This window comes from Temnothorax americanus, unplaced genomic scaffold, assembly GCF_048541705.1.
Source record: "Temnothorax americanus isolate GAGA-0224 unplaced genomic scaffold, ASM4854170v1 Scaffold13, whole genome shotgun sequence".
NCBI classification, from domain to species: domain Eukaryota; kingdom Metazoa; phylum Arthropoda; class Insecta; order Hymenoptera; family Formicidae; genus Temnothorax; species Temnothorax americanus.
Genome location: NW_027509264.1, coordinates 3,234,559 through 3,254,199, shown reverse-complemented (window position 1 = coordinate 3,254,199; position 19,641 = coordinate 3,234,559). Strand labels below are relative to the sequence as shown.

Below are 19,641 nucleotides of genomic sequence, written 5' to 3'. Positions count from 1 at the left end.
GCACACGCTTCTACGTATATACGTATACGTGTCCCGGTATCACTGTGTATATTGGCACTTGTAGTTGACGCGGCGATGCTAGATCACGTTCTGCGTTAAAAAAAAAAAAAGTTGATTGGGGACAGCAGACGTTCGCTCACATCAGTCTGTTCGATGGTAAATGACGCATTTACATTTCGTGTAAATAAGTTCTTACGGTGCGGCGGCTGCGGAAGCGGTCTTTCGCACGGAATAATCAATATGTATTGTTTCGTCAATGTGCTTAAAAGCGACAGTGTTTGTTCGATGACTCACCCAACCGTAGAGTGACAGCACGCGCGCATGACGCTCTAAATATATTATTTATATAATTAAAAATATAACTCATATAAATATTTATCCAAACACAAATACATGTTTTTAAAAATTAATCTTGTCGGCTCAGTTAATATTCGAAACGCGCGATTGTTTGTTAGAGAACGTAACGTTTACTTTCAGTCGACAGGATTGTGACTGACGTTCATCAGCGTGCATTTTTTGCTTACGCTTATCGACATATTTACCAAGGCAGCACTATATTCGTGTGTATTTTATCGTGTTTATAACTGCAGACAGGCCACTGGGAAAGGTGAGATATTTTTGCTCGAGACAACGCAATCTGCGCGGAAGTTCTAGCTGTGGTTATGTAAGTGTCGCGCGCGGCTTAGAATATACTTTATGTACGAACCGCGAGCCTCTTGGCTCCATTTGCATCGTATTTTAAGCCTATTGCATAGCGAAGAATGCACGATGTCGAGGAAATCACGAGTGTACAATACGAAATCGCGAGGTTCGAAGGGACGAAGGCTGCAAAATTAGATATAGATTATATTAAATAATACGGTTTATGTAGCAAGCAGCCACACATTCAATTTCGTGAAGGACAGGTACTCTCGCTTTTATCGCAACGCGTGCGCGAATACAATGTTATCGACTTTAACAAGACTGTTGAAACCGAGTTTGTAAGCCAAACCAGAAATTTCAAAGGGCTCGTACAACTTGCCTGCACTTGTTAATTAGAAACGATTGCCGCGGTAAAGCTTCTTATATTTGTCGAAAAAATATTTATTGCGTAAAGGAGGTTAAACAGAGAATTTTCTGATCGCGCGTATTCTATTTCGCGACTCTTCAAACTTCTTTTTTCGTCCGAAATCAAGCTTATGCGATATGTGTTTTAAGATAAAAAAATTCATTTGATATCTCGTGTCTGAATCACTCATATCAATTAGGGATAACGATTAGATAAAAAATTCTGAGCAATACCTCTCGAGAAAATATTCGTTGCGTAAAGATGCATTATACACGATTAGCGCATCTTTCTCGGTACACAGGACGTTCGGTCATCGTTGCGTCGGTTGTCGATAGATTTATCGATTGGGATTCAAATTTTCCTTAAAACAATTGTGTATTTTCAATGGAACAACATTTGCATTGAATAATTTCGCAGATTCTTAGCACGCTTCTCTAATTTAAAAAGAAGATTATGTAGACATTTAGATACACACACGCAAAATGGGTACAACGATATATTCCGTGTCAGTTGACAAAAATCTCAACACCCAAATATCCCCTCACGGTACCCCTACGAGTTAAATTTATTTATCTAGTCTACGTACACTCTCTCTCTCTCTCTCTCTCTCTCTCTCTCTCTCTCTCTCTCTCTCTCTCTCTCTCTCTCTCTCTCTCTCTCTCTCTCTCTCTCTCGTGGTGTCGTTGTGAACTCGATGCAGCTGCCTCAAAAGTACAAAGTCTTCGAAACTACGCTCCGTCACATCTGTTAGTCATCACGCAGATGTACGCGCACGCGTGCTCCGCCCACGTTTACCTGCCTGCTCCTCCACAATCGGCCTCTTAAAATTTACAACGTGTGTAAAAGAAGCACGAAGTTTCGAATCGAATTCATTTTTCTACAACATTTTTCTGAATCTCGGAAAATCGAAAAGAACGTTACTGGATTGCGCAGCGAACGCCTTACGATCTATCACGTATCGCGCGCACAAATGAGCGCGATATTTAACGTTTACGAATATCCGATCTTGAAGGTTTGTTTTCATAATACTAATCAAATTTCTTAAGTATCGTTCTCTGTGAAACACGAGCGATTTTCTTGACACGGTCGCTTCGCCGGTTTTTCTTTTACCGTCTCCGATTCGACTACTTACATATTTGAGAGAGGCATGACTCACGCGGCGCGGGCGGCCTGCGAGATACGACCTCGAAATTCGCCAGACTCGAACAGAGAGAGGCGATCGTGATGTGCAATCAGCGACGGATTAATAAAAGATTGATCCTCGAAGCTGACCTTCCAACGTTTAGCAGGATGATTTTAGTGGGAAGGTTTAGACGAACAGTTATTCATTTTCATTCTGATTTTGTAAACAAGTAAATTGATGGTCTTTTACGAGCACATAGATGTTTATTAAAGCCAATCACGTTCAATTGCAAACGTAGAGAAATCTGGAAGAACGTTCCCTATTTTTTGCGCAACGTTACGAAAGAAAAAACGGAGGTCGGAGATGAATATACTGAGAGGATCGCTCTTTTCTTTTACGATAGCGTAATTACATCTGGTCAACGGTCCCTATAGACGGTGACTCAACATTTTCTTTCTCTCGTTACGAAACGTGTGAGGACAGAATATCCCTTTTAACCGTCAACAACGCCGGACCTGTCCTTGTAAATTTTCAAGATCACGTGCCATGCCTCTCTCCGTCTCCTTTTGTCTTCGGCGAAAGAGAGACAGCGTTGGTTGGGTTCGAGTCCGAACAAGCGGACCACGCGCGCCACGTCACTACCGCTACCTGCCGTTTCTAACCTCAAACGTTGCTCGTTGCTCGTATTGCCAAGTTTGACTTCCAATCCTCCGTAAGGAACACCGCGGACACAACGGTCGTTGCGCGTTATCGGAAGTATCGAAACGGCCGCGCTGTCTGCGCTTGTCGCGCCGGTATTCGTCGGTGCCTCGAGACGCGCGAAGCGAGGGCGGAATGTGCGTGAAATGTGGGGAAGATATCCAACGAGCAGAATTCCTTTGGAAAACCACGCTCTCGATGGTTTATATGATCACCCTGATCGTATCGTCTACGACGACCACCTTTGTTCGCACGATCAACTTGGATTTCACGGTTACCTCGGAAACCTCGGTAACCTAGGTATCGCGGATTTCCCGAGCTACCCAGGTTATCAGACACATATCAGTCATTTCGGTTATCCATATCCACTCACGTAAGTCTACGCATCAGGTAATTCGCGTTGTAAACGCGCTTTAACTATTAAAAAAAAATTTTTTTTTTAACGAAATTGTGCCGGTCTGAAAACTCGGACGACTTTAGACGGTCGGTTTGTGTGCGGGCTAACGTATTTTCTAATAGCCGAGTGCCACCTCTACACATTTATAATATTTACAAGTCTATCCCGCAGCCGCGAAACTCTGTTCGATATGTCGCGTTTATCGACCATTCTCTCTCTTCTCGCATTGTTTTACGATTGTCCGTCCCTTTCGGGGGAGAACACGTTTTCTTTTTCGATTTTCTTTCTCCCTTTTACTCGTCGCACGGATACTCCGTTCCATTCTTATGTTTGGACGGGACAACGCGCGCCCTTCTCTTTCATGGTCGAACGTTTAACGGTCAAGTTTCGGACTTGTCGTGGGAGTGAGCTTGAGCTGGTTCTCGCCACGCGGGAAAACGATAAGGTTAGGTTCGTCAACACATGTACATACTTGGCTAACCCGACGGCAGGCCGGGCAGGCCGCGGGCAAGGAGGAGGAAGCGAAAGGCGGCGCGGCGAACGCGCCGCCGTTGTATATAGATTATGAATCAGACCGTCTGGCGAAGGAAAACAGCATGGACGACCGGGGGACTACGGGGAGCCGGGAACGAGTCGAAGACGAGGATAAAGGATGCCGATAACGCGACGCTTCTCCTCGACACGCACACGTGTATGCAGTAGCTTGCACGCGTCGAAGAGTGCCTCGCTCGCGATATTCGATACTCCATTTGTGCGTTCGGCACGCGTACGCAGCGTAATCCAATTCTTACGCATACCGGCTGGATCCCGCTCCTGTTTATATCAATAAAACAATCGTAAGTCCACGATAGTAAAATTATCGAGAAAAGGAGTTTGTTTTCTTCAGATAAGATATCGGGCGAGAGGCTGACGCTCTAAAATTGGCAGCCTTCGATCGGTTAAATTCTGATGAAATTTTTATCAGATTACAGGATGACGACATATAGCTAAAGTTAATTGGGCAATATCTATAAAATATCTGTCTGTACGCTCGATATATAGGCGAAGAAACGATCACACACAACTTCTTCTCTTTCTAATGGAAAACTGGATGGCTACTCTCTGTGCCGTTCTTTTTCCTCGCGAAATTCGCGCAACAGAATAGTTTCGAGCGCGAAATACAATATAGAAGGCACTTGCAGTCCTTTTTTTTTTTATAACCGCGGTATTTCACGTTACGGACGAATGTTGATACTTAAAACTCGATCTCTCTTGCGAATAGTTTCGCCCTTAAATTACACAGCGTACATTTATGACGTCCGCATACGCGCCGCTATACGACTCGATGTCTCGTGAATAAATGGTGAACGGTGTCCTGGGAAAAAGAAGAAGCGCATATCGTATTATACGTAAAATATGCACGCGCGAAATATGTATGTTTAAATGGGACACCGGCATATACGGGTTGAAGACCACGTCTCCGCGTTCTTTTCCAGCGAGTGAGACAAAGCGAGACAAAAACTGGCGAAGGATAGTTGGAAGCGTTTAAAAAATGCAATCGCGAAGACGTTTACGCTTTACAAAATGTTGTCTTGCGCGTTAACTCGAGAGTATTAATCACGAGTTTCACACGCGGCGATAATGAATTAAGTTAGGAACGGTGATAAATTTAAAAGAAGCTGATAAAGTTGCGCTCGCGTATGTACATACGTACGTTGCAAAATTTGCAGGAATCAGCGATAAGAATGTTTTCTTTAGCGAACTTGAAATCGACTTCTTTTCCTCGCGAGACAAAGTTAAGACAAAATTCAATTACAGAATTATTTTGTGGATCGAAGAAAGTGAACCTTACTTTGACGGAAATGTAAGTTGAAACTTAGTTATCGAAAAGAATTTAATATGGAACTTGGAAAAGTAATTATCAATTTCGTTAAATTTTTACCAAGGTAATATCGACTTTGACGAATCCAGAAATATAACGTGACGGCTGACAGTTTCGCGATACACCTAGTTTAGGTATATTGGCCTCGTGGCGTCGAGAAAACAGGTGCTCCGTCGCCACGGAGCCGGTGCAGCAATTAGATAATCGTCTCGTTTACGTTCCACGAAACGAGGCTCGCAAATTCGTGGGCGGTCGCGATAAGAACGTCGCGAAGAACGTCGAAGAAATATTTACTATTGTCGCTGTTGATTGCGATCGCGAATGATAAATATTTATATGTACCGGGAGGAAAGGAAGGCGGGGAGATAGAGAATGCGTTAACGAAGGCGAGAAAAGAAGGCCGGGTTGATGGAAGAGGCTCAAGGACGCGGCAGTCTTTCTCTTTCCCCCCCACCCTCTCCTTCTCTTTTTCTCTTCGTACCCGGCGCAAATTCCCGCATTGAGGAGTGGGAATTTCGTGAGACCCTTCGCGAAAGGTTCCGTTTAAGTGTTTTTCGGGACAATTCTCTTCGCCGCGCGCAGCGCCGCGGCATCCCAGAATGTGAGACGTGGGTCAAATCGATGCAGACGCGACGAAATCTCGTCGGTGTCAAAGATTTCTATTCCCGGCTCATTTTTTTCAACAGATCCATGTATTTCGTATATTCTCGCTGCACGCGAGAATATAGAAGGGGCTAGAAATATCGCGGTTGCCAAGATGATCTCGGCAACGATCCCACCCTCCGCTTCGACATTAATTCGCGCGCGCGACGAATAGGACCGCGTAAAATAGGTCGAATCGTTTTTCGCGATTTCGCGACATAGCTGGTCACGCGTATCCAAGACGGGCACCGGGTCGCGCTATTAAGAAACGAAGGAAGAAATCGACGGAATCGATCGGTCGTGTGCTCAAAACTCGGCAGTGCTATATTAACGCTCGCCGCGTTGAACTGCGGGAGATGGAAGGCTGCAGTTTGGAAATTTAATTAGGAATGGTATTGACGGAAACCGTAGTGCGCTCTTTAGTGTACCGTAAGTATTTAGCGTGCCATTGATAACGCGAATTCATTTACGTTTGGTCCTCCACCGCTTCTCTCTTCTCTCGTCTCTCTTTCTCTCTCGTGCGTGTTTCATATGAGTTATGTACTATGTAGCTTGTACATGGGCTATCGATCCTAACGCTTCTCTCCCTCCTGTGCCCCTCGGCTTCCCCCTTCCCTATTTCCCTCTGTCTCTCTTTCTCACACTCGCACTCGACAAGACGCACGTACGCATCGCGATATACGGTCAACGAGTTATCCTCTTTCTCTCCCTTTCTCCTTTCGGTGTTCCTTCCACTAATGTTCCCCATTTTTGCATCGTTATCAAAATCTGCACAACGTTGCTTATCTACGTCAACTTTTTGCGCATCGTCGAACCGCTTGGAATTTGTTTATCACATTTTGATATTCACATTTTGATAATCTTTGAATGAATTGTAATATAGATAAGATTAATAATATGTTATCGCACATAGTTAGTATCCTTGTCGAGTTATTGTTCAACATAAAGATACTTGCGTTTGATGCTTCGAATTTGTTTAAAGGCATCCACCTTGAATAAAAGAAATATTAAGTAGTTTGTATACGTTATGCAGATGTAACAGGAGGAAACGCACGAGGAAATGCGCAGGAATTTTTATATAATCAAAGTCCAAGCGTTTCGCGTTATCTCGTGGCACGTTGATCACCCCATTTATTTTAATAAGTGCTCGTAAAATACCAGTGTTGTAATGATTTCCGACGTATATCGAGAAATTCAAGTTGTATCGAAACGTTACACGTCTGCTAGTTTCTAAATCTACAGTCACGTTTCAGAAACGGTGACGATTAAATAGATCCATTTGAAATTTATCATATTGTCGACGCATTAAGTGCAAGTGACCATCTCTGTCTGGCAGAAGAGCGGAATCTTTTTCGGACGCTGTAGATGTACGGTAGGCATGGCACAAGTCAAATAGACGCAAAGCGTCAAACGGAGGCGAGAGCGTTCGTTTTATTCGTGTGCGAACCAGTGCTAGAGATACGTAGCGAAGTCGGAGGTACCCGAAACTTAATGATTCGTCGTAAAGTGAAACGTCCGCAGCGTCGGCATCAACGACGACTGTCGACGGCCGTGGCCGCGGCGTGTACGTGTCGGGCGCGTTGTATTCGTCGCATCAGTTGCATGCGTGCGTGCGTGCATGTGCGGGCGACGGCTGTGGCAATCGACGCGCGCGCGCGCGCGCACCACACACGCACACACACACGTGACACGTACACCACGCGCGCGCAACACCGTCACCGTCACCGTCGCTCTCCTCTTCTTCGTGCTGACCTATGCATGCGTATAACGAACGCCGTCGTATCGCGCGCGCATCACCCGTCAGAGGGAGAAAGAATAGATGACAACGGCACGGTGGGGGAGTAGAAGCACCGCGCCAGGATGAAGGGGGGGATGGGAAGAAGAGGACTCGCTAGAGGTGGGAGGGGGTCAGTGACCGTTACGTCATCGAGAGCCCACAGTCGAGGAAGAGAGCCATCGGTCGTTGGAGCGAATACCGATTTCAATCGAGGGACCTCGGCGCCGAGAATTGGACGGGGCAAAACGTTTCCACGAAGAGTCGACCGGGGCCGGCCCGCGGAGGCGCGAAAAAATTATTGGACCGTGCGTGCCGGCCATACTTGCCCAACCTGCGCGCCTAAACGAGATCATTTTCTGGGATGACGCGAGATCTCCCGAGAGAGGCGTAAAAAGTCCGGAGCAAGGGGAAAGCATTAGAATATACGTAAAAAAAAACTTTGGCTCCCGCCTCCCGCACTAACGAGGAAAGTATAGAGATTTTTAATTTTATTAAGGACTCCTTTACCGTTACGTCCAATTACATTTGCCTCACGCACAGGCGCGTGTAACGATGAATATGTATGTTGCACTTTCTCTTTAAAAGTGAACGAAGGCGTTGTTGTCGACGCTACAAACAGATTCGCCTATTTTTATTCCCCGAAACAGACGGTACGCGCGAAATATAGGTAAATATGAACGGCGGCAATCGTTAAATATTAATGGAACGGTTTGAAATGTTAATGCGTGCTCGCTGCATCAAGGGAAAGAGGATCCTTTTAGCTGTGACGTTTACTTTCGCTTCGCGTCTCCTGCATTTTGAAAAGAGGCGAAAAACTCGTCCGCGTGCGTCACTGTCGATCGTAGGCGGTGGGATACGCTCGTGCATCGCGCGCATCTCTTTGTTCGGCGTGAAGTATATACTTGGGTAGAGTTTCTAGCGCGGTAAGAGCGTTTCGGATGTACGACTGGTCCGCTCTATTTCACGTCCGTCGTCCGTTCGTTTACGACGGCCGAACCACCTCTCCTTCGCGCGGTGTGTAATTCTACTCTTTCCAGGAGGCTGAGAGAAATAAATTCGAAGCCGTCAGGAGGAAGAGCACGCGGAAGCACTTTTATTTTTGACGATATCGTCTCTGCGGCTTGAAATCGCACGATGCTGCGTAACGTCGTCGACAGTTGAATTACTCGTTCTCATACATTACAATTATATTTTGTATCGGGTTTATTCGCAAGATCTCGGTCTACTAATATTTTTCCATCATGCGGGTATTTTATAAAATTTCGGATCAAATATATCTCGTGACACATCCATAATATTTTACGGAGAATGAAACTCTCTCCGTTAACGTATACGTCTTTTAGCGCTCACGACGGAGCTCTTTCCGTCGAGTATCGCGCGCGGTAAAAATATAGATCCGAAGTGCAAGGCTGCGCGAGGAATATTTTACGTCGCAAAGCACGCATTTGTAAGTCGCGCGCGATACTCGGTCGCTCCGTTTTTGCGGCGTACTTCGCTTCGCTTTGCAACTCGTTGGTACGAGTGTTCGCGACGATGACGACGACGACGACGACGACGACGACGGCGGTGCACAAGAAGCGCGCCGCGCGCCTATTGTTCGCCTCGCCCGTGCGTTCGCTCGGGGTCGACCGTATTTGAAAAGAGTGGGCTTTTTTCTCTCGTCTCCGTCGTTCTCTCGCGTCTCGCGTATACGCCGCCAACGATCGCTCGCTCGCTCGCTCGCTCGTTCGTTCGCAAATGCGTTTTCGAGCAATGCGCGCGCGCTTCTCGCGATATGGATTCGCGATAATCGCGATGCGAATTTCTTTGGAAAGCGGAAAGTTTGTACGTGCGTGTGCCTGAGAAGCCGAACGCGCGGAGGACCTCGTCTATCTTCGGGCTTGCCTGGTTGAGGGGAAAGAAAAGGATAGAGGGAAAAAAGCATAAAAAGCGGCAATCGCGGTTGAACAACGAACTCTCGTCCGTCGCCGATTAACCTTCCACCGTAATCCGTTAGCAAGTAGCGCGGGCGGGAGAGTCTCCCGGCCTCGGCTAACTTGGCTTCGGCGTTTAATGGGGTCCGCCGCGATTCGGCAACAGCGCGACGGCAACCAGCAACGTCGCATTCTTGAGAGCCGAGGGCAGCGCTCCGGCGCGGCGGCGGCGGCTCGGCGGGTGCAGCGCGCTTGCGCAGTGCGCGGTCGCTCGGAGCAGCTCGGAGCGGAGCTCGGACGTCGTCGCTGACACGCGGATCCGCTCCGCGCTGCTCCGCGCGCACGAGCGCCCCCGCGCTCTCATCGCCCCGAGCGCGCATGCGCGGCGGATTCTGCCACGTGTGGCCGTGTGGCGCACCGCCGCGCCGCCGCCGAAATGTCGCCGCCGCGCCGTCGAGTACGCTGCCGCGCGGAACGCCAATGGCCAATGGCAACTATTCCGGCGCGAATCGTATTTTCGACGCGTCGCGCGATTGGTCGGGCACGTTCTCGCCGCCGCACGGGCACCCGTAATTTCTTCTTCGGTTTCTCTCGCCTTCTCTCTTACGGTCCTTTTCTTTTTTCCATTCGCGGCCACTTCCTCCTCGTTTTCTTTACTCCAGCTCCTCGGGGCTCCGTTCTTTCTTTTCGTCGGTTTATTTCACGCGCTTCCCCTCCCCCACCCCCCACGCACGCCGAGTCTTTCCCTTTTCACCTAGATCCAATTTTGAACGACTATGCGTTCGGCGAACCTTGTACCTGTACGCAAAGCCGAAACGCGCGTTCTCGCGAGACAGCTGCTTTATGCATTCTCACGGCCATGGGAGGAGCAGGGAGGAGCAGGGACGAGCGCGCACGACGCCGGCGGAATCGGATCGCTGCTACGATGGTAATGTGCGATGCGCGATCTACCTGCATTAGGCAAATCTCTCGCGTTCTCCACATTTGCGTAGAATTATACGGTAAACGTTATGTCTCGCGATAAACGTCTGTCCAACGGACAAGAAAATCGATGATGCACGATTGCGTCCGTGTTTGATTGAAATTTCGCGTCTCTTCGAAGACGCGAACGTGCGTCACTCTCAAAACGATCAAAACACTTTGGGCAAATCTATATTAGGAAATTCATATCTGTTTCATATCTGTACGGATCGAAATAAAGCGAGCCTTCGGTCGGGGAAACCGCCCTGCCGTATCGGCCGTGGATGTCGGTAATTTCTCGCGGTACGTGTCGCTGGTCGGGGGTGGTCGGGGGTGACGACTCGCTTTTGCCGGGTATAGATGCGATCGATGGGAACCTTCGGGATTGAGATACGCGCGAGAAGGAGAGATGTCGGGAGCGAGGTCGTTGCTAGACGTGAGGCATCATTTATTTGCGCCCGGACCGACGAAAGTCTGAGAGTGAGAGGTCCAGTTCGCGTTCGAGAAGATATAACGTACGGTTCCGTATCCTAGGCATTTAATTCGGAACGTATCGGCGAGTTCAGCGATGGATTCGAATTCGTGATCTCTTTCTCCTTAGCGGGACTCGATAAAAACGCCGTTGCACGGATAGCGCCGCGTTATATTTAAGACGAGCGATAGCAAGAAATTTTCCGTGAAACTTTCCACGACTTGCGCCATTAATCTCAACGGGAATAACCTGTTTGGATTTAATAATGTGAACGTTGATCTTAGCTTTTATCCCCCCCCTTCCCCCGATTGCTCAGTCCCTTCAAGTCCTACAACATTTTAACGATACGAGCGTAATTAAACCTGATTTTTCGTCGATAGGCATTCGGCACTGAGATTGATAACGCGTCGTTTGTTGCGGAACTTGCACTTAGCAGCGGACAATGCTCTTTTTCTAACATCGATACTCGGAGCGTTCGGTATCGATCGCATTTAATACCTGAACGCTCGATTCCGTCGGGATTACTAATTAGTTCAATTAAATTAATAACCCACTGGCGCGCGGCGAGGCAAACCGAAGCGGAGAAATTACAATTTTCGCAATCACATTTTTTATTTCGAGTTAACTGGATCTGTCGATTCGCTCGTTAATTGCAGTCGATTTTTCCTTAACGAAGACCCCGACTGACGATAAGCCCTATCTTTTTTTTTTTCCAAAGCGTTTTCTACAGCGTTACAGCTCGAGAGAGGGTACGCATATAGAATTTAAATGTGAAATATAGGTACCGATGATGTCAAAATATAAAATGTAATATGTGAAAGTATGCATATTTGCGAATACACATTTGAATATATTTCACAACGTCTATCTATCGCGTTCTCTTTCTATTTTTACATTGTAATCGTATATTTTCAGAATTCTACATGCTTTCGGTTCAATGATCCTTGATTTTCGTATGCTCGCAACGTGTGCTCGCCGTGGATTCGATGTCGTTATTGACTGGTTCGACGAGATACGCGATACTTCCGAGAGATCCCGTCGGAGAGTACCGTTATCCGCGTGAGCATCGGACGAGTTAATGAGTCGACGAGAATCAAGTTACAATCGTTGCCAGTCGAATTAAACTAAAGTGTATATTTTAATTATTGTCACGACTCCGTTTTCCTTTCTCTCTCTCTCTCTCTCTCTCTCTCTCTCTCTCTCTCTCTCTCTCTCTCTCTCTCTTTCTCTCTCTGTCTTTGTCTTTTGTCAAGAGCTATTTGCAACATTAAGGCCACTTAACAGATTTGATTCTAGTTCGCGGTTATTAGAGGATCTGTGACGAAACAGTACGAACACGTATGTGCCAATACACAAGGTTATTCTGAAACATTGGGTTATCAAACTCACGAAGCTTTATATCGTTTCAATTGATCTTTTTTTAGAAAGTAGTTATCAGGTGAGCAATAGAAAACGAGTGATATTTCAATGTTTTTTTAGTATCGAAAATTCAGAACGCGGAGATGATGTAAACGGAATCACGTTAAATTGACTTCAAATTGCTCGGAGTATCGCTGCCAAGTTTTACTTATTCACTTGAGAGTCATTCTGCAAGTTTTGAGCAACTCATTTATCCAACGGCCTCGAGCAGGTTTTGTTATCGTCTGTATATTTTTTACTTCCACGTTAACATCGCGATCTGTAAAAGCAAAGGTACGACGATTGAATCCATATAAATGCAAAATTGTACAATTCTGATGCTCTTTGGCACTGTGTACGAGTTATTCAATATCGTTAAATTTATTGACCGGGGAGGGCAGAGAGCGAGAGCAAGAGAGGAGGAGAAAACACGGTGCGGAAAAATTAATCGACGAAATATTCGGTCGGAATACGAGAAAAAGTCTCTGTTTCGACGTTTTGGATTACAGAACGGTGGCCTTCGGAAAAGGAATTAGAAACTTCGATGGAAACGTGATTGGATAGAGAAAAAAAGACCGACGGGGCATCGATCGGTCGTATAAAGTTGTTTAGGCCACTGTCAATCGCCGCTGCTTGACAGTTTTCTTTTTCTTCTAAGCTGATCAAATTGGATCAACCGTGTGTATGACGTGTGCCAGTGACACGCGAGCCGATAAACAAACCGCTGCGACGCTTCTGATGCTGTAACAAGCTCGTCGAATGACTAATATATACACGATATTATATACACATATATAGATATAATATACATAAAATTCCTATTTCTGCAATGTTACATTTTTAACATTGGAGATTATCGAGAAATGCTTTCGCCAAACGTGACGTTTCAGAGTTTATCTCGATCGTAAATAATATAAAACAGTTACATTTAAATCAGGCGGCCAAAATAATATCGATAAGGTACCTCAGGCGACTAGATTTTCTTTCGCTGCTGCATTTTCTTTACAGATGATGACGTTATCACGATCTTAATATAGAAGAAGTTGCAACGTGACTTTTAGACTTGGCGATATTATCGATGCGCAACTATCTTTTAGTTGTCAACTACAGAATATCATATCAGTTCGCAAACGGTGCTCACTATCGCGGTATAGACTTATACGGTTCGCGTATTTTTATATTTTCTCATGTTGCGAAAGATACGGTTAAATAATGGAAAGACGAATAAATCATATAACAGTTACAAGCAAACAATTGGTGGTCGAATTCTAAGTTGTCGCTTTCGATCGCGCTTGGCAATTTAGCGATAAAAAGATAATTTTGCTACGTTTAATATTACACCTCAATCGTATAATTTTTGTCCCACAAAAGTCTAACAAAATTTCATCATCATTGCAGACCGACGCAAAACTATGCCAACATCAAGAGCAGTAGCCCGGTATCTCCGAGAACGATAGGAACGGGAGCGACGTACGTGCAGGGTGGTGCGGCCGCGTCATCCGCGGCGGCGGCAGCCGCAGCGGCCGCTGCGACCGCGGGCGGCCCCGCCGTCGCTGCCGGTGGAGTTACCGCGACGAGTAGCAGCGGTCTGGTTGGCGTTTCGAACGTTCTATCTTCTGCGACGGGTGGCGGCGGCGGCGTGAACAACAGCGGCACGAACAACAGCGGTGCGAGCAACATCGGTAGCGGCGGCGGCGGCGGCGGTGGTGGCAGCGGCGGTGGTGGCGGCGGGGTGAACAACAGCGGCGCGAACAACAGCGGTAGCGGCGGTGGCGGCGGCGGCGTGAATAATAGCGGCACAAACAACAACGGTGCGAGCAACATCGGTAGCGGCGGCGGCAACGGCAGCGGTGGCGGTAGCGGTGGCGGTGCCGGGGGTGCTACTTCTTACGTCACCGTGCCGATGCTCCGTTACATTCATTCCTATCCGCCGACCTCGACGCCAGCGGTGGCAGCGGTCGTCACCACCGCACCGTCGTTGGCTGCACCCGTACCTGTGCCCGTGCCTGTGCCCGTACCTGCACCCGCTTCCGCACCACCTCACAGTCAACCCACTGTCATCGCCAGCCAAACGCCGCCGCCGCCACTCACCGGGACTGCCTACGCCGCGAGAGACGCGTACCGTGCCGGCACTACGAATGTAGGTATTTTTATGACGCGAACCACATATACATAGTCACGCGCGCGATGCGCCTTCTCGCCACCTTTTCCTCGGGGTCTATCAACGGTCGGGGTCCCCGATATGACGTCACGATGCGTCAAGCGGTCACGGTCATGCAAACACGCCCGGAAGCAAGAATTCTTTTCTTTCGATAGATGTTACACTGAAATTGTGGTATAATGAAAGAGTAGCAAAGCGCTCAAGTATTATGTTCAAAGAGATTTAGAGATTGAATTCTTTCAATATGCCTATGTTATCTCAATAGATACTTCAATATTAAGCTAAACAATCGTGTGGTTAGGTCACTTTCGATTCTTTTTTGTAGTCTTTATTTGTAAAAATATATCACAGTTATATTTTTAGTCTTGTCTTTTACGATTGGTTTTTGTTATAATTGTCCGCTGCTGCTGTGACCCGAATAATATTTTCTTTTCTACAACACCGAAATAGAACATTTTTTAATTTTCCTTATTTCAAGTTATTTAAAAGGACAGGATAAGAATTTCTAGACAGTTTATTAGATATTGTAATTGCCATGAAAATTTTATATTCAGCTAATTGTTAATATTTAGGTCAATTTAGTAAACGGAGTAACGAGATAGAAATCAATATTCATTCGTAACATCAGACACTAAACGAATTGGGACACGCATCGCGCAACGCAATCGCACGCATGCCATATCGGTCGACCCCGTCCTTGACTTTCACCGATTATCGGCCCTCTTCCTTTTTCCTTCCCTTTTAACAATATGTTTCAACGGTCGGCAGTTTTAAATACAGCGTCGGTGTTAGTAGAGAATTATTCATCCAAAGTTATTCTTATGATAGAATTGAGATCGTGCATATATATATATATATATATATATATATATATATATATATATGTATGTATGTATGTATAAAATTAGATTTAGATATGATAATTGAAATAGAATTAGGATAAAAATATGTAAAGTAAAAAGTATCTAGTAACACATTCCAAATGAATCATAATTCGATTACGATATATCTTATTTTTAAAGTAGTCAAACTTTTATGAGAAAGACATTCCAAGATTTTTGGAAATTTATTTAAGAATGTTTCAGAACGACAATATAATGTCTTTCAATATCTATTATGTTATATTTTAATTTTTACGGATTATAAATTAAGTTAGATTCATGGGATAAGGCAGTTCTAGCGAACATTATCATGTTTAGCTTATAGCATGATGCGAGTGGGCGGGAGAAAGTTACAGTCGCCTACTCAGGCTACACATATACGCATATTATACGTGCACATGTACACAAGAATACAACCGCATCTCATTTTACTTATTTCTTACGTATATGTCGAGTCGATTATTTAGCCGCAACTTATAGAGTAGAGTTTCTTCAGAATCATTCTGATACGCAGTACGCATAGTACAAACTTGTTTACGTGACCGCCCGGAATGAACTATGACGAACGAATGAACCAGCGTCGTAACGCAAACCTACCGACAGAAATAAAAGGGGGGAAAAAGTTGGAACAGATGATTGTGGTAGACAGAGCGTAGGGGACAGAGCAGCGGTCGTGTGGTATATCGGTACCGCGTGCTTTCTTGAACCGGGTCATCGATTTTTCTGAAATAGTTTCCCTGGCGAGAAGGTTAGAGAGGAGCGGGAGATAAATTGAACCTTTGGCAAGGAATGAGCGAAACGACGATGAAAGGGGAGAGCAGGCAGGAATGAGAGATGGAGTAAGAAAGGGTGGACGTAAAGCACACTTTTCACCGTGGCGTTTTCTTTTCAGGTGAACGAGAGGCTCGCCATCAACGTGAGCAACAGTCCTCTGTCGCAAGTTGGTGGAGTTGGTGGCGTTGGGGTAGTGTCCGCGGCGGAGTACAGCGGCATGGGAGCCGGCGGCAGAGGCGATCGGCAGAGGATATCCCTCTTGCCGCCTGTCGGCTCCTCGGTGACGTCTATACCATCTCCTTCTGCCGCCGCCGCATCGGACTACCAGCAACATGCGGCGGCGGCGAGGAATCCGCCGCGAGTAGGCCTCATGCCCGTCCAGCCTGATCAGTATTGCAGTCGCACCCCCGTCGACATGTCCAGTCTGCAGCAGGATGCACCGCCCTTTAAGAAGATCCGTCTGGGGCCGCATCAGCAGGTCCAACAGCTGCAATCGCAGCCTCAGCCGCGTTGCCTGTCGCCCGCGGATCCATGCGGGGGCAAGCAGGAGCAACAACAACAACATGTCGTGCAGTTGCAACAGCCACTTAGGATAGACACCAGGGTGGGTACGATGGACAGTTCGCTTGATAACCGAGAGAGATCGTCTATCTATTTAATAATTACAATATATTTTGACGATATTTATTACTGAGAATAAAAATAGGTTAATTTTTATTATTAGCAATACAAAATTACATTTTAGATTTAATTCGCTGTTTAGTTAAGACCTGTCTCATGTTTGCATAATATCGTTCGTTTATAGTGTTGAAAATCAAAATATTGGAATAATTGTATTAATTTTTTCGCGAAATTATATTAAATAAATAAATTAGATAGCAGTTAATCACATTCATAGCTATGAGTATGGAATGTAAATTCATAGCTCTATATATATGTGAGTATGGAATATAAATAAATTAATATTTAACTAAATATAGAATTATTTATAATGTATATCAATACTTTAGATTAACTCGGTATTAAGTAAACAAATAAATAATATACATAAATTGGATATAGGAAAAGCAATGAAACGAAAATTGGATACATTATGATATGACAAATTTTTGCTAGGAGCAGCCTGCCGTAGGAGCGTACACGCCGCAAACGGAAGCTATTTCGCCTACGCTTCCCGAGCCGAATACGCAGGAGGATGCACAATATAGAAGTACCAAGGACGATCTCTTACAGCAAATTGGTAAAGTCGACAGAGAGATTGCTAAGAGGGAAAATCAATTGAACATGTTGCGGAAGAGATTAAAAGAACTGGAAGAAACAGCAAATAAGCCTCTGGAAATAAAGGACACTGAGGAACAGTCACAGCAACCAAAGCATCAATCGATGGCGCAAAAGGTCTACGCTGAGAATAGGGTAAATTATGTAAATAATATTTAAATACTTTTACATGTTGAGCGTCAAAACACTTGAATCGAACTTGAATTACCGCATATATCTTGCGTTTGATGTGTTAATATAAATTTGTTAGAATATTGGTTGAATTGAATTTTAATTCGGCATATTTTTATTAACAGAGAAAGGCAGAAGAAGCTCACAGACTTTTAGAAAGACTGGGCCCCAAAGTAGAGCTACCTTTGTATAATCAACCGTCGGATACAAGCATATACCAAGAAAATCGTACACGGCATCAAACATGTATGCGAGCCAGACTCATAGCTAGGCTTCGGAGAGAACACGCCGAGCGCGCGTCTCTTCATCGGCAGCAGTCTCAAACGTACGCCATTTTGGTTCAAGAGTGGCATCGTAAGGTGGAACGGTTGGAGGCAACGCAGAAGAGGAAATCGAAAGAGACAAAGAATCGCGAGTTCTTCGAGAAGGTGTTCCCTGAGTTGCGAAAGCAAAGGGAAGACAAGGAGCGTTTTAACAGAGTTGGTGCTCGTATCAAGAGTGAAGCTGATCTTGAAGAAATAATGGACGGTTTACAAGAACAAGAGGTATATTCTATTATTGTAGTATGCGTTTGCAACGAAATGGTCATGAAATGAGCAACATGACACATTCCGAAAGAGAGAAACAAAAGTATGGTGAAGACAAAAAGGATGGTATAGGGAGAAGTAAAAGAAAGGCACGTTACTAAAGTAATATTTATTAGATAAATATTCTGCGACAAAATTATAAGCTGAATAAAAAAGGGGACTTCTGAACAGACTGTAAATTAATAAATGAGAGAGTTAAGAGACACTTACTTAATTTTATTGAATTAGCGACCTTAAGTTACAAAATAAAATAGAAATTATTTTGGCATGCAAATCTCTAATCTGTCGCCATTATTAGATGAAGCTATTTATTTATTCAAATATCATTCAAAAAAACATAACGTATAATTTTAATACAATATAGATTAAAATAAATTTATATAGAATTGATTAATACTAGTTTTGAGTTAATATTATTTTTTTGTTGTAATTTATTTTTATTTCAGCTATCATTGATTAATTATTATTGTGAGCAAAGTACTACGCGTAGTAAAACAGCTAAACTTGTATATGTTAAAGACAAATACCCTTTATCAAAATTTTAAATATTTACACCGAAATGTACGCGAATTTTTAATTATATTCTAGATTCAGCGAAAATTAGATATAATACTTTCTTTTGTATTTTTTGTGGATTTGTTGTCTCATCTCTTTCTTCGTTTTTTCAATAGCAACTCTGTGAAAGCGCCATTTTCACATCAAAGGATTAAAGAGTTTGTTGGTTGATTATAAGTAAAGGATGGTAACTGACAGTTTCTTCCTATCTTTAGACATTTGTTTTCTCTCTTGGTCTTTTCGTGTATGCTGACCAGGGAAAGGATGGCAAACTGGATAAATGGATGGAGATGATTGGAAGTTACCATCGGACTAATAGAGACGCGCGGGATAATACGGGATAATAAAGTTTTAATTAATTCAGATTCATGTGATGCTCTCGGTAGAAAAGTTTTTTAAATAAAATATCCCTCTGCAATTCACGATATTGCATTGAGTCTAACTTTTTAGAAAATTTTTCTAATTGATATTTTATGAGTGATTAATGCTTCATTTAATAATTTGTTTAAAAAATTACTGTGTTCTTTATTTCTGTTTTTCTTGCTGATTTCTTTTTCATTAAGTTTTGTTAGACAAATTTTGATGATAATACTTCATGGAAGACATCTAATTTATACTGATTTCCCAGGAAGAAACATTGCAAGATTTAAAAAATTCCATTAAAGCTCGTCAGGTTAGTAACGTGCACTTGCTCGCTTCACCCTTATCTCATGCCATACATTAGTTATGGATCGTATGCTATGCATTGGTTGCAAACAATGCATTAAATCGGTACTTAAAATAATGCAAACTTAATGTAACAAACTGAAAGAGTGAGAAATTGGATCCATAATTATTGCTAAAAATCATTATAATTGGTTACGTATTCTTTGATGTAAATCTTAGTATTTATATACAAAGATATTAAATTCCACATTTTATTTCATAATAATAAAACATTATTT

The 19,641-nt window shown here is 44.3% G+C and overlaps 1 protein-coding gene across 11 annotated transcripts in view; it reads left to right on the top strand.

Annotated features, from left to right (window-relative positions):
* Smr (nuclear receptor corepressor smrter) overlaps positions 1-19,641 on the top strand; it is a 73,191-nt gene that overhangs the window by 29,596 nt on the left and 23,954 nt on the right. For 7 of the 11 annotated variants that reach the window (XM_077399712.1, XM_077399709.1, XM_077399710.1 and 4 more), the window contains 5 exons: positions 13,689-14,430; positions 16,225-16,710; positions 17,223-17,519; positions 17,681-18,100; positions 19,326-19,370. In XM_077399712.1, the coding sequence (XP_077255838.1) occupies positions 13,689-14,430; positions 16,225-16,710; positions 17,223-17,519; positions 17,681-18,100; positions 19,326-19,370 (1,990 nt within the window). Of the gene's footprint in view, positions 1-3,001; positions 3,244-13,688; positions 14,431-16,224; positions 16,711-17,222; positions 17,520-17,680; positions 18,101-19,325; positions 19,371-19,641 lie in introns of those variants that run through there. The other 4 variants (XM_077399716.1, XM_077399714.1, XM_077399715.1 and 1 more) reach the window with 4 other exon arrangements.